Raw genomic sequence first — 17108 nt, forward strand, 5'->3', positions numbered from 1 at the left:
ACACTGTGTGAAAACATAGTCAGATGAAAGCCAGAGCAGCTGTGTAGCGCGCAAAGAGGAGGCAGAGAGAAGACAAGAAAAGGTGGATGGATTTGGCTCAGACCTTAGAGTAGGGATCAGGAAAGTTGAACTCGTTTAAGCAGTGTTCCCTGGTGTCTAACAGGCTTCTGACAGTGAGGGATCCGTAAGCACTGGGTGAGGAGAGAAGCACTCTACGTTAGCCAGAGAGAAAAGCATTCACACAACAAGGGCTGCGGCGGTTGATATTGATATTTCATATTTTTGGCTCGACATAATGTTCTAAAAAACGTTGTCAAACTGACATTTTAAACACTCTATTTAAATACAGAGCTCATTTCTGAAAATATGGCATTTAGCAGGGTTTTTTGGACGAATTTCAACAATAGCTTAAATGTTCACATCGTGTTGTCACGGTTTATTCTAATACATTATTGACTAAATTTATACGACTGACACAGTTAACAGACTTCCCCTTTTTCATTGACATAGGCAGTGACAGCAGGTATAAAGACATGAAACTAATGCAAACGTTGTAGAAAAAGTCTTGAGGTTTAGTCTACTGGAAGCAACCTCTGGGGTCAAACTGATAAGCCGTGCACGTGCACAAAAACTACAGCGGGTCTTACAAAGGCTGGTGGCGAAGGGTCTGAAGCTTGTGTCTGTACTTCTGCCGGAACTTCTCTGCTCGCTCGGCCGCCTCCGGCATGTCGGGCTGACTTGCCAAAGCTCTCTTAACCACCTGCTCCGGAAAAAAACAACAACAAGAACACCGTATAATCAGCAATGTTTTCACAACCTCGGCCGTGAACAGAGTGGGAAAAAAAAATAACAAAATCTAGTAGTGGGAAACACAAAAGTTGCGTCCTTTTCTGAGCTTATTTTGTTTTAATAGGTTTGTGTTTAACTGGCTAAACGTAGATCATGTGATACGATATGATACAACGCAAATACAATGTAGCTTTATATTAATAAAAATTGTAAGCGGTGTAGAATATCAATGGTAACTGAGAAATTCTGTTGGAAGCTTCTTTCTTAATTCGCAATTATGTTCATCTGATTTATAGACACAAATCCGTATCAGGAGGATGAGATTTATTGCAGATTATCAGTTTAAAACCTGCTCATTGACTGAAATTCATAATTCTTCATAAAACTGTTGCCTTCAAGAATAACTGTCTATACAGCACGTCTTAATTTCAGACGCTGCTATTTAACTCCGAACCACGAACCACCACCCTACCCCGTCAAGGGCCTCCTCGAAGCAGTACAGCCAGTACTCGCGGGCCAGAGCATCCTCGGTGAGGTCCACGGTGTCGGGGATGTACGATGAAGCATCCTGCAGCAGAGGCAGATTCACCAGCTTCCTCTCCAGACGGTCCATCTCCAACATGTCGAACTAGACCCAACAAAGAGACAGAGAAGACACCACGCTGTCACAGCTGCAGCTCGTCAAACATAAAAGCCTACTCCAGCCATCACTCTGTTATTCTAGGACATATGTCATAATATTTCAGTCATGTTAGTACTTTTTTATAAGAGAAGAAAAAAAGCAGAGAAGATGCAATATGCCAGTGATTTTCAACCGGTGTGCTGCGGCACACCAGTGTGCTGTGAGAGATGGTCAGGTGTGCCGTGGGAAAATGTCCAATTTCACTTAATCAAGTCAAAATAATATTATTTAGTTGCTGCAAATAATTTGCCATTGTTGAGCATCTGAGCCTGCTATATAGTGCTTGGCTAAGTAATAAATACTCTTCCATGCCAGTGGGTGGCAGTAGGTAGCGCAATAATGACCATGTTCATTTAAGACGGTAGAATTAAATGACGCGCGGGAGAGGTTGTGGTGACAAGACGAACAGCGATGGGCCCTGGACAACATTCTAACCCAGAAGAAAAGTCTAGTAAGGATCAATAAATTGAGAGACTTGTCATTAAATTGTCAGCATATATCAGACATGTCAAACTCAAATATTCCGACCCTCGGTACAATTATATCCGGCCCGCGAGAGTCATATGTCTATCATAACTGGCCCGCCACACCACAGAGCTCCGGGACGAAAAGTGGCGATGTGAGCTGGCCTTTTTGTGCGACATAACGAAGCATCTCACTGCGCTAAACCTCCAGCTTCAGGGACGGGGACGTGTGATCACAAACATGTGTGATGCACTGAAAGCATTCCAAGCCAAGCTGCGCCTGTGGGAGACTCGGATGCAGCAAGGAAACTTGGGTCACTTTCCGTGTAGCCAAACCGTGTCTCCGCAGCTGTGTTCCCGACTGCGCATTTTTCTGATAAACTGGGCGCACTTGGCACAGAGTTCAGTCTACGATTTGCCGACTTTGCAGCTCAGAAATTTAAATTCAAACTGCTCAGCAATCCGTTTGCAGTTGACGTGGAAAGAGCACCTGTGCACATCCAAATGGAGTTGATAGACCTCCAGCGCAATGACACACTCAAGGCAAAGTGTGACTCTGTGGGCGCTGCACGGTGTCCACGCTTCATCCCCGAAGTGATGCCTCAACTCCGCCTACATACTGCTCAAATGCTCTGCATGTTTGGAAGCACATACCTATGAGAGCAGCTTTTTTCTGTGATGAAGATGAACACAAACCCACATAGGAGTCATCTCACTAACCCTATCCCTAACCTTCACATTCATCTTGAGGGTTTCCACAGCACAGAACTTAACCCCGGATATTAATGAACTGGCAGCCAAGAGAAGATGCCTCTGGCTCTGGTACGTATGCATAAAAGAATGTAGCCTACCAAAACATGTGTTCTTCTTGCACTTTGTCCAATATCCCTTCTATCCTGTTTATTAAATGTTGACCCTATTTGGCCCTCAAGTAGTCCCAATTTTTAATTTTGGCCCTCTCTGTCATTGAGTTTGACACGCCTGGCATACGCCTGCTGTATTATGCTTAAATGTGTCATTTTACAACTTTTTTGGTTGTTGGTGTGCCGCGGGATCTTTTTAATGTAAAAAATGTGCCGCGGCTCAGAAAGGGTTGAAAAACACTGTAATATGCAACAAAAAGCAGGAAAGGCTCTAGAAAGATTTAATCTGAAAAGCTAGTGAAAGCCAGTAGATTTATTAATTGAGGGACACAATCGATACTCCAAGTCAACAAAGATGAGCTAATATTTAATTCGCACTTTGCACTAATGAAAACTAGAAAACTAAGCTCAGGAAAAGCAGGAACTTGGTTAGTTGAGTTAGTTACGGACAAATCAGTAGCAAGACTTTCAGTAAAATCAGAGCTAAACTATATAAAAAAAAAAACCTGCAGTGAACAAAGTGACATAAATAAATTGTAACGTTGACCAGGAGCCACCAGTTATCAAACCAGAGCACACCAGTGAGGCAGACGGAGATACTTACTGGAAACTGAAGGAGAGGGTTAGGTAGACAGAGGTGTGTGTGTGTGTGTGTGTGTGTGTGTGTGTGTGTGTGTGTGTGTCTGTGTGGAGAGGAAATGAAAATAAAGATTAATAAATGTCTTTGTTTGATGTTCATGGTTTCAATGAGAACAGTGATGATGGTGCTTCCATAAAGGAGATCAAAAGTTAAATTAAAGGTAAAAAAAAGATGAGAAATTTGATGATTTCTGGAAGAAAAGGGAAGAAGGTGGGTGAAATAAAAACCAATGAGCCGGCAGCAGAGTGAGAACAGGTCATGAGGTCTAAGAGGGCTCCTTGTGCGCATGCTAGTCTGATCACTCACCGTTCCACTGCGTGCACGCTGCATGGGATTCATGTCTGGAGAAACGCTCATCAGGCCCGAGCTTCCCGCGTAATTCTCCCCCCAACTGTACTGGTTTGGATCTAGATGGGTACAAGATGCAATTACACATTCATAGTTTTTGAATTATAGTGCATTTTATTATTATTTAACATTTGTATTTTCAAAATATTTGGCGCCAAGCTAGGTGGCTTGAAATCAGCTCTGGTCAGAGAAACCTTCGTCTGTTATTGGTCCTTGTAGTACGTCAATGCTTCTATATTCTGCCATGGCAGTTCAATGTATTTATGTAAAAATGTAAGTAAAAAACGTAATTGTGCATTTGTGCGTTTTTCCTTACTGTCCTCCTCTGCTCCTTTAAGAAATGCTCCAATGGCTCCGAGATAGCCTTCGTGTCTTAGGAACAAGGCCTGAACTTCACCCTACAAAACAAAAAGAACGGGAGGACATTAAAAAACTGGGCTGTAGGTGAAGTTCAGCTGATAACAAACCAAGTTCAGGGGACTCTTGTAAGGCACAGAGACGCAATGTCCTCATGGTGGAATGTGTTTATATTGTTTTAAGGCCAGCGAAGGAAGAGGCCTTGCCTTGGTGAAGAAGTTGATGCTGTAGGTGATCGTGTGCATAGTGACAGGGTGTCCTCTGATGAAGAAGCCTCCGAAGTACACTCGGGACAGGTTGTGGAGTTTGGCATACAGGCAGGCCAGCTGCCCGATGTCGTTGCTGATCATATGCAGCAAGCTCTTGGCCATGTCTTCTTTAGAGAACCCTACAATGTAGAACGGAGTCATATAGAACTGAAAGGTCTGACATCTGAATATTTAAATACGGCCACTGACATATTAACAGAACAACAGAGGAACTCTTCCTCAGTGGTTGTAAAACTTTTCCAGTATTCATATTGGGAAGCTTCTGACTAACTTCCTTCTGTTCAATGGAAGTATACAGAATAACAAAATCATATGAGCATTGGGACACCGATTCGGTAACAACAGCAGCAGAATTTGCTTTGATCATTTCTGTTGCGTGCTGCCATCCAGTGCCATCTTAACCTGCAGTGTCAGGTTAAGATGAGTTTCAATAGTGAAGTGTGAGGATTGAACTGATGTAGTGTATTTTACCATTTATTGGGGAAAACTACAGTTAGACTATTATTATTATTATCATCAATAGTCTTTATTAAACAAGGACCATAGACAAGGACAAAGATATCAATCTCAAAATGATTGGAGGCGATTTATGCCAGATTTAGCTATCAACTATTTTCTGTTTGCAAAATTCTGATTATACTGTTGTGGTTTGTGCAGTAGCTGTTTAGGTTTCAATGCTAATGCTGACACTTTCTCACCATTGAAATATATTTCAATGAGAGTCCACATCGTGTTTTGATACTCAAAAGAAGCTTGTGGTACCGTTTAAATGTATGTTTTGGTCAAATCAATCAAATAAACTGCACATACCAATGTATAAAGTGTGTCTATACAGTTTGTTACTACACTAACCTGGACATACATATATATACATTTATAACGCTACAGAGCAGCCTTAAAATCAATGAGCCCATGTGTTACCTTTGTCAGCAGTAGCAGATTTTCCAAAACTGCTCGCGATAAGATCTCCAGTCAAGCCCAAAGACCCGTAGGATCCTCCGTAGATGTCTTTGACGAGCATATCGACGCTTGTGTGCTGCCCTTTTGAAGCCAACTGCAGCAACTCGTCAAATCTCTGCAGGAGACAAAAAAAAGAGTAAAGTTCACAATGTTTAAGGGAACGAAATATTGCACTGAGATACCGATCATAACTGGTTGACTTGTAACCCGACAGTAAAACTAGAGCAAGATATTTGGGATACCTTTGTTTTGGTTAACAACGCTCCAAGGCCCCAGAACGTCCCTCCGCCTATTGAGCTTCCTCCTATTCGCTCAAATTTGTCCTCTGATTCGACCTGTTGATGAGGGAGAGAGCGAGATGTTGCTTTTTTTTGTTTTTAGTTTGATAAAACCAGAATATAATGGTTTACTTCGATAAAACAGCTGCACATCGTCACTAATCCTGACTGCTCTACTTTAAATGATTCAACAGGGAGGTCTACTTGTCTGAACCACTGACAACATTTTGATTGGCTGGTTATTACCTTGACTATGGACACGCCGGAGCCGATGTTCACCAGCAGGTACGGGAAGATGTCGGGTTGAGTCGTCTGAAAGCGGAACTCAGAGTCGGCATGCTTGGCGTACACGAATGCCTCGTGGGGGATGTTCCTTAGCACAAAGTTACAGCCTTTGATGAGACAGGTCATCTCATCCTCCTTGTCCACTCTGCCACAAACGCAGCACATTAAAAAAAAAATCCATTAGAATGAATCATCGACAGCCAAAATGTGAAATATATCCAGAAAAGAAGAGTTTGTCCTCCATCTGGTAAATCATTAAGTAGAATGTGCAATCTCCCTTGTTTTTACAGTTTTACTACAAATTAGCAGTTTTCTCGACAGAGCAGCCGTCTGCAGCCACACAAGCTGAAAAAAACAAACAATAAAGCCGATTTCATGTATTAGCTCCCCTTCTCAGAGTTAAACCTCTAGACTCACATTTAACTGGAAAGCTGAACAAACAACGTGAACGCTCTGTTGTCGTCACACAAAGATTACAAGCCAGCATACAGTGTATACTTTTCAGAATAGTCTAAACATGGCCTCCTGAACAATCAAGTCTGTCCTCTGTTTCATAGGAAGTGGACAGCGAGTTACAGCCAGGAGAGATGACTATTGTTTATTCCAATTTAAATCATCTGGAATGTGCCAGATCTTCGCCTCCTCCCGTTCTGTCTATGCAGCATCTAGTCTAGAGCACAGAAACAATAGTCCGTGCACTCACCTGAGTCCGAGCTTCCTCTCAATGAGCTCTTTGAACTTGTGCGCCCCTCCGCCTGTGGCCTTGATCACTTTGGTGTCCGTGTTGACCAGGTGGTCCTTGACGAAGTCCAGGCACGTTTCAATGTACGCATTCTCAAACTTGATGAAGTGCAGCCGTGCAGTGACCTCTTCCTGCACAGATATTTCATAGAGCTCGTCACCGGTAGCCTCCTGGAGACACAGGCACGAGACGGTAACACAGAGGAGAGAGGGTGAATTCTTCATTATACACTGCTAGAAACATAACCTCTGCTAGAAACCTCTGAACAAACATGATCTAGCTACTCATTAAGCTACCATATGTTAGGTTATTTGTTGGCGGTGCGACATTTGTTGCCGGCCGGCTAACATGTAACCCATGACACCGCAGCTTTTACAGACACTGATGTAAAGCAGATAACGTTTATTACCTTTGCAGTGTGGTCGAAAGATCGCACTTTGGCCACCTTGTGTTGTACTGTTGAGTAGTAGGCGAGCTTCGTGAGAGATCCCCCTGTTCAAGCAAAACAGCACGGACAATGTCCGATAAGAAACCCTTTAGCCAGGACAATCAGGCTCTGAACCTGGTGAACTGTGAAACTGTAACGTTAGCTAAAACAGAGACGACGAAAACCTCAACACCAGCTAGCTAGCAGCTAACACCAACGCTGTTGCACTTGTTAAAGTTGGCCAGGTTTGTTTGGTACACGTCCGTGTTATCAGCTAAAGATAACCCTAAAACAGGCAAACAGGCTCGAATTAGACATGAATTCAAGCGGCTAAAGTTAGCTTGATCTTGTTTACTTATACTTTAAAGTCATGTGTTGTCATAGTATCAGGCTGCGGCATAGCTGGTCGATAAACACGGACGTTAGCTGTGTTAACGCAAAAGTGGCTAAAGAAAGAAAGAAAACGTTTATATCCCCAGGTACCTATATCTATCGCAAACCGCTTTGCATTCTCCAAGTTGCGGAATATTTCGTCAGGCGGGAGAATAATGCTTTTATCCATGGTGTGTCTACTTGTACTGCTGTGGAGCCCACCACATTCCGCCATGGTCGGCAACGATCTGACGCTGCGTGCGCGTCGTGCGTACGTGCGCGGCCGCAGTCGTCCAATCAGCATACGCTTACACTGTGAGGCGTGTGTGTTTTCCTGTAAACACTTCAGTCAACATCAACGTAGAAGACATTGGGGGCGGAAAGATTTTCTAAAGACTTTCCTACTCTTTTAAATAACTTGATTAACGTCTAAAGAAAAGAGTGAATTGGTAAATTACTTATTGACAGTTATTTGCAGTTGTCTACTCTAAACTGTCAAGAATGATTTAATAAAGGAGTAGACAACTGCCAGGCCTGTGTTTTCAGGTGTAATTGGTGCATATCAAAAAAGTAAAAAGTTGCTTATTAATCTTTTGATGTAACAATGGATGATGACGTTGTATTGTGTATTGCTCACACTGAATATTTGAATGTGTGGCAGCTATAAACAAAAAAATAATGAGTTGCTCCATTTTTACTAAACTACTTATTTAGTTAAAGGTGGAGTAACAGCTAATGTAGCCTGTTACTTCTCTTAACTAATTGTTTTGCCTGTTGAACCCAGCTAATTTAAAACTAATTTACTTTTACTTTGTTAAAACCCACATGACCTTATTTTCAAATCTGAGGAGATCCCAAGGTGTCTAATAATACAAAAAAAGGTGTCTCTCCAGATTTCTATGGAAATATGTATTAATGATGCACAAGACGTGTCAAATATTTCCATTTGATGATGAAATGGAGCAGTGAATGAAAAGTTGGACCAGGCTGATACAGTAAATATATGTGATGCAGAGAGACAAAGTTTTTACCAATCCTAAAGCTTTTTGTTGTATTTTAAAACTACATTAGGTAATGCATTTACTCTCTTGTTTGAAGTGTACATATAGAAACCACCCACTAGAGGGTACTGCTCAGCCGTATTATAAACTTAAAGTTACCAATAAGAGATCCTGCAGTTGACAACAGACTGAGGTATACAAACATATACTGCCCAGTACAATAAACCCCAATAAAAAAATATTAATCAGATATGTTGTTATTAGGAAGTGACACAGCTCAAGATTCTGTTGATGTTTTTTATTCAACAATATTGAACCATCGACATCATAGAGGCACTAGTGGTGATGATGCATCACAGCAAAAAGGTGTAGTTGAAGACATTGTACTCAAATAGAGTAGAGGTAACAGCTCCAGTATTTGTTACAAAACACAGGGAATCGTTTAGTACAAGCTAAACACAGTGAACCAACTCTCTCTTACACTGAGAGAAAATAACTTCCAGATATTCATTTTCACTTGACACAACAGAACATGTTGGTGACAGAACAGAAAACTTCAAGATCCAACATGGGTCAAAAATCGTTTACAAAGTAGTCAGTCAAGCACAAAGTGCTACCAGAAAGTAGCTAAGATTTGCCAATTTCCATGTCACTGAATCAATCTTGATAGAAGACTTATAGGACTGTAAGGCAGTTGTGATAATTCTGGCCAATATCGGCCAAACATTTGAATATATTTATAAATCAATACAACGATATTTAGTATTCATAGAATACATTGTTATGCTTTTTCTTCAAAAAAATATTCCCAAAAATAAATGGAAATGTCCATACAATATTACCTTGAGGATAATTAAAACACTTTGCACAGACACATATCTATTACATTTCAAAATATTATGTCTGATAATAACTTTTGACCAATGTGGTCATCTCAGTTTGTCTGGTAGTAGCTCCAGTCTGCAGGTGTCTGCCACGGCCTCCAGGGGGCGCTGCTGACTGGACTCCTGTCTCTGGTGATGCTGGTCTGGACAGTGGAGCTCAGAGGAGAGAAGTCAGCCTCTCTCAGGTTCTGATCAGAGGAAGACTGCAGCTTGCTGAAGTGGTTCAGCAGTCTCTTCTGGGACTGGGTCTGAAGTGGTTCAGCAGTCTCTTCTGGGACTGGGTCTTCACCTGCTCCTTGGACAGGAAGTGTGTCACCTCTTGGACACACAGAGTAGCCCTGACCAACAGCTGCTGAGTCCACAGCTGGATGCTGCTGCTGCTGCCGCAGTCGTCTCAGGACACAAACTGTCATCTCCAGGATGTCTGCTTTCTCCAGCTTGGAGTCTGGCTGCTGTTTGAGGAACTCTGGACCCAGGAGAGACTGGAGCTGCTCAATGCTGCTGTTGATTCGCTCTCTGCGTAACTTCTCCACCAGAGGCTTTCTGAGCTGCAGAAAGAAGAACAAAGTCATTAATAAACTTATTCTGGAGTAAAGTGTTAGCATGAAGAAAGACAACGTCTCACTGACAACATTTAATCTTCTTGAATCTTCAATTTACCTTGTGGGTCAGAGTCAGGTGCTCCTGAGAATTGATCATTGCTGCAGTGATTGTAGGTGCCATGTCTGGATCTCTGTGCTGACCTGATGTCTGCTGGCTTCATCCCACCTATTTATAGTCCCACATCTCCATATGAATGTGTGGGTCTTGGTCTAGTTGGAGTTTCCCACAGTCTCAGCCAATCAGAGAGCTTGGTGAGACAATGAGGGATGCAGCACACTTATTGCTGTTAATGCCTGGGGGACAATGGTTGGATCTCAGGGGAAGGGGGGGTTGTTGCATTCTGGGGTATTAAAGTATCAGTCCTTGATAAATTATAAATTGACCTTGTTATGTGAATCTGAGTGATACACCATGAAACTTTGCCAGTTGAATATAGCTTTAGGACAAATATTTTTTTTTGAAACTGGAAAGTTTGGTGTATGTTTGGTGTATGTAAGTGTAAGAGACTTCTGGGTCAGAGTTTGATAAAAAAAAAAAAAACTCACTCAGGGAAAATAGCCTTTCAAGATATGTTTCCTAAAATAATAGATGAATAGGGTAAAAAAAAAAAGGAACTAAGATATAACCATTAAACTTCCCCAGTTGATTACTTACATTAAGACAATTATTATTTTGGATGTTTTCTTTTCACTAGTCTGAAAAATAGCCCGAAATCCAAAAATTTAAAAGTTAATTAAAACCAATCTGGCCCGAGCGCCCCCACCGGCGGGGGCAACGCATGCATCCAAAACTGAATCCACTCATAACGTGCACTCATCAGCAATGAATATAATGATGCCACATACCTGCTCAAACCGCAGCTCCTGCGCTACAAAGTCATCTCAGCTGTTTGTACACACTCCAAACACAACATATGACAAAGCTACGTATAATACCAAGTAACACAATCAATATAGCGCCCCCTAGGCAGTCCCACTCGCCACATTTATGCCAATAACGTTTTGAAAAATGAATTCAATGCTAACACCCATTCGCTCCGGAGATCGCTAGCGACCAGACAGTCGCAGCCATTTTTTCACATTCCGCTACGACACAGCCTCGCAGTTTTACTTACAAAACAAAGCCATCATCATAATCCGCATAATCGATCACATCATAAATCAGCTCCTTACTTTGAGATGTTCTGCAGCAAAAATGAATCCGTTCATGTTTACTATCAATCTGTTAAGCTCATCCCCCTCTCTGTGAATTCAAAGCTGGCGCTGCCGTCGTGTGCCTCGTGTGCCTCGTGTGCCTGCTAGCGGAAGGGGCAGGGTTATACGTCTCAGCAAAACGGATTTGAGAAATTTGACACTCGGGTAGTTTTTATTTTCTGATTGGCTAACGGATTCTGTCAATCAAAGTCACGTTAGGTTGTTTGTACTAGATAAAGCTTCACTATATCAAAGTAAAACTTTGTTTAGAGACCCTCAACATATAGTTCTATGATCTGGGAGAGCTGGAAAGCTTGGATCTACATGATTTCTAGTAAAGAAATATTCTGAAATTGCTTTTTTTTTCAGTCAAAAATTAGAATTTTAAATTTGTGTTGTGTGCCATCTTAATTTAATCTTAACCAGTAACATATATACTGATATTTACACATATCAACACATCTCACAAGTGTTAGGGTTATTTTAATACCAAAAGTATTAATATAGCCCTTACAGTTGCAACGCTACACTCATTATCGTATGGGTATGCTATTTTCAAGCTGAGGGCCTAAAAATCGGTCTAGGGTCCAAAAGGATAAAATCATTGTTTTTGCCTGCAGGTGTCTCCCCTTAAAGATATATTACATTATTATGAACAGGCACCTCAATGTTTTTAAGCAGAAACAACAATCTTGCAAGTAGTAGTAAATGTGATTCGTTCATATATTGTGATCAGTTTGTAATACAGTAAAGTCAAGCTCATTCAGAAAAAGTTGTCCAGATGAAACAGATGTGGCTTCTGTCTTGTTCCAGTGAGTGAAGAAGTGGTGAGTTTCTCACACTGGGAGCTGTGATCAGTGCACCACAGAAGCCGTTTGAATGGCTCATGTGGCGGGTGGCGGCCCTCCACTGAGAAAAGGGCACAACTTGACTCCACAAACCATCTTGAAGAAAACAATGACAGTGGCTTTGTTTTAATGTCAAAAAAAGTGAAGGGGGTTTGAATGGAAATAAGGTTACAGGTAATTCATTAAAAGAAATACCAAATTCACTTTTTATTTATTTCTAAAACTAAAATTCCCTCTCTTTTTTATCTGTATAGCCAATTTATTAAAAGGTTTCCTTATACACTTGGAAATTAGACAAAGGTACACGTATGTCCAAACATGATGCAAGTCTTTATAACCCTTGTTGTAAGGCCGACATTGCCGTGCCAGTTTGGCATTCATCAATAGAAAAAGAGGCTTACATTGAAATAATGACCTTATAAACAGAGGGGAAATTAAGTTGGCAAAAGTTATCGAGTTGGGACCAAAGAGAGAGAGAGAGAGAGACGGGCCAGGAGAGAAATACAGGAGAGGAAAAAAAAGGAGAATAAGGAGAGAAAAAGTGTGCCAACTCCCTTCGGAGAGTAGTCAGGTGCTGGTGGGGTTGAGGATGCTAATCACATTGAACTGTGACTCTGCTCTCACCGCTTTCCCACACTCGGTCTATTGACAGAGCTCCCGCTCAACAATAGACATGTGCCTTGTTAAATGCTAATTCATCCCCACACAAGCAGCTCCCAGCTCTCCCCCGAGGGGAACGTTTGTTGTTTAGACACTCCTCAATTAGGAGACGAGAGCAGGACAAATAAACACAAATATTTTGACTGGGAATGTAGCCAGTGCGTGTAATGTAATGTAACAACCAACCAGCCAGATGTATTTTGGTGCAGATTTCATAATAACGCAGAGCTTTAAACTGCATATTTTTGAATAAGAAGTCTAAACACTTTTAATAAATCGTTTAAAACACATTGTGGTGTAATTGCAAGCAGCTAAAAGGACATTTTGAAGTGTTCAATAAGGTACAGTATTCATCGACAATTATAACATCAGTTATCAGTTTATATAATTATAACTATTTTCATACAGCATTATAATCCATTATCTGTTCACACACAAGCCTCAAACGATGGGGGCTTGAGGAAGAGTTATAGTTGTTGACAAATCTATTAGTAAACACTCATATCTGCCGTTTCATGTCACTTATTACATTTTTATATACTGTGCAGGAATGCTAAATAAGGAGGGTTAAGGTATGGTGTTTATGTATCTTCTTTGTTTAAAAGATTGAGGCTGTGTATTTTTGGTTTAAAATATGTTTCAAATTTTTTTAAAGTTAAACAATACTATAATTATATTTAAAAATGCACATTTGATAATTCAGCAACATTTAATTTGAATCAAAATTGTATTGAATTTCTTTCAACAAACAACCGAAACTAAACATTTTCCAAGTGGGTTATTTTACTATGAATATTTAAACATATAATCTCAGTATACTATGAAGTCTAGAGAGTAAAAAAACATAAACATTTGAAATTCAGTAGAGAAGAAGTCCTCCCCCGCTCACAGACATCTATGTCTGTCTCTTTTGTCCCACTGCGGCTCTGTGAGTGAGTTTTCCCTGCTTTCCCACACTCTGTCCATTCAGCGCTCCCAAGAACAAATGAAGTGTGTCTGTTTGCACATCACATTAATTATGGAGTCAGTTTACGAGTTTTGTCTCACTGCCTCCAAATGGAAATTCCTGTCATCCTGACCAGGCTTTTGTAAAATGTCTACCAGGAATGCAGACATGCTAAGGATTAATGAACATTCAAAAGCCCCCCCACCCCTCCTTTACATTCAAATTGTTCCTCTGCATTCCAGCCTGTTTATGTTGACGTGATGGATAAAAGGGTGTCTACTCCTGAATCAATCAGGTGCTTGTTATGCTGCAATGAGACAATGAATTTGAAGTTAGAGCTTATTCTTAATAGCCTGCAATCAAAATATATTTAAAACATGATGAAACCATCTTCATCCAGCTGTTGACAAAAAGATTTGAGTTTGAAAACTATAAAATAAAAAGGTTCCATTGCATCCAAGCGAGTGTCACTTTAAGTTTAGTATGACTACCGCCTCAACTGCAGAGTCTGCAACATTAATATTTGATTATTATCTTTTTTCCTAACAGTACTAGAGTTTACTGCTTGTTTCCTCATTTTATCCAATTTGCATCTGTCTTTGAGATCTTTGAAAAATAAATCTGATGTATCATTAATATTATTAGTTGTAAACCACCCAAGTTAAAAAAAAAGAAAAGAAACCAAGCTAGAGGAATTTTTTTATGTATTAATGTTACTGTTAAGTTTAATAAGGCTTGTACGTACAAAACAGAAATAAATCCACTTTCAGTTGTAGATAAAAAGAAAATGTAACATCATTTCATTATCAGTCTCTAACGTGTGTGATGGGATGATGAGCGTGTGGTCAAAGTCATTGATCCAGCATCAGCCAGCAGATCTGCTGCTCTCTCTACAGGGTCACCACTTTCCCAGATTCACACAGAGCTCTGAGAGTCTCCGTCCATCACCCCCCCCCCCCCCCCCCCCCCCCCCCCCCCCCCCCCCCCTCCCCCCCTCCCCCAGTCCTCCACCTGTTCCCCTGAGATCTAACCATTGTCCCCCAGGCAATAAAACCATTCAGCATGCTGCATCCCTCATTGTCTCACCATCTCTCTGATTGGCTGAGACTGTGAGAAACTCCAACTAGACCAAGACCCACACATTCATATGGAGATGTGGGACTATAAATAGGTGGGATGAAGCCAGCAGACATCAGATCAGCACAGAGATCCAGACATGGCACCTACAATCACTGCAGCAATAACCAATTCTCAGGAGCACCTGACTCTGACCCACAAGGTAAATTGAAGATTCAAGAAGATTTAAATGTTGTCTTTCTTCATGCTAACATTTTACTCCAGAATAAGTTTATTAATGACTTTGTTCTTCTTTCTGCAGCTCAGAAAGCCTCTGGTGGAGAAGTTACGCAGAGAGCGAATCAACAGCAGCATTGAGCAGCTCAAGTCTCTCCTGGGTCCAGAGTTCCTCAAACAGCAGCCAGACTCCAAGCTGGAGAAAGCAGACATCCTGGAAATGACAGTTTGTGTCCTGAGACGACTGTGGCAGCAGCAGCAGCATCCAGCTGTGGACTCAGCAGCTGTTGGTCAGGGCTACTCCAGATGTGTCCAAGAGGTGACACACTTCCTGTCCAAGGAGCAGGTGAAGACCCAGTCCCAGAAGAGACTGCTGAACCACTTCAGCAAGCTGCAGTCTTCCTCTGATCAGAACTTGAGAGAGGCTGATTTCTCTCCTCTGAGCTCCACAGTCCAAACCAGCATCACCAGAGACAAAAGTTTAGTCAGCAGCGTCCCCTGGAGGCCGTGGTAGACACCCAAGGACTTGTAGAAAAATTTGACTTTTAACCTCGTCCTAATTCTTGTGGTAGTCTCATTTGGAAGAGTTATTGTATGTTACTGCAATGTTTAAACTGTATGACCGTAAAGGCCACATTCTGTGGTTCTGTGATATTTGCAGGTTGGCTACTTTGTTTGTTAGTCACTTCTTCCAGCTGTTGCTCTGTGGAGTAAACTTTTTTGTTCCCAATGGGAATGCCTTTATGTTGTCAGTAACACTGACAATGACGTATGTACTTCACTCCATTTAGGAGACTCTGTTAATCATGTTGAACATGTTTCAGATTTATATGTGATGTTCACATATTCTGTTTATTGAAATGTACTTTCGGGTATATCTTTAAACATCTCATCTGTCTGCATTTCTAGCAGACGCATTTTGTATTGTCATTAAGACAATAACTCTGTGAGTGACAGCACAGAGTTATTCATTCCTTCAATGAAGGACTTGTTGTTTGGAAACTATCTCAACGTGAATGTATCTCTTCATGCCAACTGATGCGCAATAAAACAATCAGAAAAAACAAAACAAAAAAAGGTTGTTTTCTCTTTTTTATTACAAACTTATGTTAATTACTGAACATAAAGAACCAGACCTTAATCTAATGCATTTTTTCAAATGTATTTTAAAACATAAGATAACATGGAGAGCATGAAAACAGCTGACAAACTGTTCACCTGGTCAGTGATTGATGGGTTTGGTCTTTGTGACACAGCAATTCCACATCTTGAAGATATGTCACAAACGTATGATGAGCAATGAGCCAGAAAAGGTCCCTTCAGCTGTGAGCTCTCACAGTCTCAGTGACACAGATCAAACACGCCTCTTTACTGGTGGGAGGAACACCGTTCCTCTAAAAGATACTGGTAGAACTGGGATGAGTGGATAAACTGTTCTCAGATCTGGTGATTTCAAAGGCCATAGTACATTATCATCATCATCAATCATTTACTGAACCTTCTTTGTCCTTTCTGCAAGCATAGGAATTAATTACGTTTATCCACCCTTTTGTTCAGGTTTCCCCTTTTATGTTTTTCTTAAGTAAATGTAGAAATACCACAAAGTAAAAATACTCTGTAGGTCAAAAGTCCTTCATTTAAAAGTATACCTAAGTAAAAGTACAAAAGTGCCAGCATTAAAATATCCTGAAAGTATCAAAGCTAAAGTCCTCATCATGCAGAATGATTATATCATTTCATTATCATTATCATTCTTCCAGTCTGTTGTGGCCAGTGCACTGTACTTCTCCGTAGTCTGCTGGGGGAGCAGCATTGGAGCCGGAGACACCAACAGACTTAACAAACTGGTTAAGAAGGCCGGCTCCATCATTGGCTGCAAACTGGACAGTCTGGAAAAGGTGATTGAGAGGAGGTCACCGAAGAAATTATTATCCATATTGGATAACCCAGACCACCCTCTCCACCACTTACTGTAGGGACAACATAGCCCTTTCTCCAACAGACTCACCCAGCTCCGCTGCCACAAGGACAGATACAGGAGATCATTCCTGCCCACTGCAATAAGCCTTTATAATAAATCACCTCTGGCCAAATGAATCACATGACTATAACATCGTTACACTGTTGTTTGTTTGGTTAAAAAATCTTTGCACTACTGTTTAGTTAGTTAATTTAATATTATTCTATTTCATTGTATATATAGT

The 17108-nt window shown here is 41.0% G+C and overlaps 2 protein-coding genes and 1 pseudogene across 4 annotated transcripts in view; 1 reads left to right on the plus strand and 2 right to left on the minus strand.

Moving 5' to 3' along the window:
- The window catches only part of pank4 (pantothenate kinase 4 (inactive)), an 11268-nt gene extending 3557 nt beyond the window's left edge, over positions 1 to 7711 (minus strand). For 2 of the 3 annotated variants that reach the window (XM_068712592.1, XM_068712591.1), the window contains exons 1-12: positions 7588 to 7711; positions 7087 to 7169; positions 6639 to 6847; positions 5897 to 6080; positions 5615 to 5707; positions 5334 to 5487; positions 4350 to 4531; positions 4103 to 4184; positions 3745 to 3845; positions 1262 to 1417; positions 648 to 760; positions 104 to 191 (exon numbers count right to left, since the gene is read on the minus strand). In XM_068712592.1, coding sequence (XP_068568693.1) covers positions 104 to 191; positions 648 to 760; positions 1262 to 1417; positions 3745 to 3845; positions 4103 to 4184; positions 4350 to 4531; positions 5334 to 5487; positions 5615 to 5707; positions 5897 to 6080; positions 6639 to 6847; positions 7087 to 7169; positions 7588 to 7711 — 1569 coding nt within the window. The remainder of the gene's footprint in view (positions 1 to 103; positions 192 to 647; positions 761 to 1261; positions 1418 to 3744; positions 3846 to 4102; positions 4185 to 4349; positions 4532 to 5333; positions 5488 to 5614; positions 5708 to 5896; positions 6081 to 6638; positions 6848 to 7086; positions 7170 to 7587) is intronic. The other variant, XM_068712593.1, reaches the window with a different exon arrangement.
- A 1104-nt stretch (positions 7712 to 8815) lies between these two features.
- LOC137874010 (transcription factor HES-5-like) lies at positions 8816 to 10165 on the minus strand. The gene is made up of 2 exons (XM_068712595.1): positions 10022 to 10165; positions 8816 to 9909 (listed from the first exon to the last, which is right to left on the minus strand). The coding sequence occupies exons 1-2, from the start codon at positions 10082 to 10084 to the stop codon at positions 9412 to 9414; spliced, it is 561 nt and encodes a 186-aa protein (XP_068568696.1). The 5' UTR covers positions 10085 to 10165; the 3' UTR covers positions 8816 to 9411.
- Positions 10166 to 14787: 4622 nt separating this feature from the next.
- On the plus strand, positions 14788 to 15941 carry LOC137874011 (transcription factor HES-5-like; annotated as a pseudogene).
- The last annotated feature ends 1167 nt before the right edge of the window (positions 15942 to 17108 follow it).

This window comes from Cebidichthys violaceus, unplaced genomic scaffold (assembly GCF_023349555.1).
Source record: "Cebidichthys violaceus isolate CVI_PGR_0920_01 unplaced genomic scaffold, fCebVio1.0.p SCAF_17, whole genome shotgun sequence".
Classification (NCBI taxonomy): Eukaryota; Metazoa; Chordata; class Actinopteri; order Perciformes; family Stichaeidae; genus Cebidichthys; species Cebidichthys violaceus.

Bases quoted from the DNA above. Each gene is read 5' to 3' on its own strand.
- LOC137874010 (XM_068712595.1), bottom strand. From the start codon at position 10,084: ATGGCACCTACAATCACTGCAGCAATGATCAATTCTCAGGAGCACCTG. The intron at 9,910-10,021 runs GTAAATTGAAGA...TTCTTTCTGCAG, and splicing joins ACCTGACTCTGACCCACAAG to CTCAGAAAGCCTCTGGTGGA.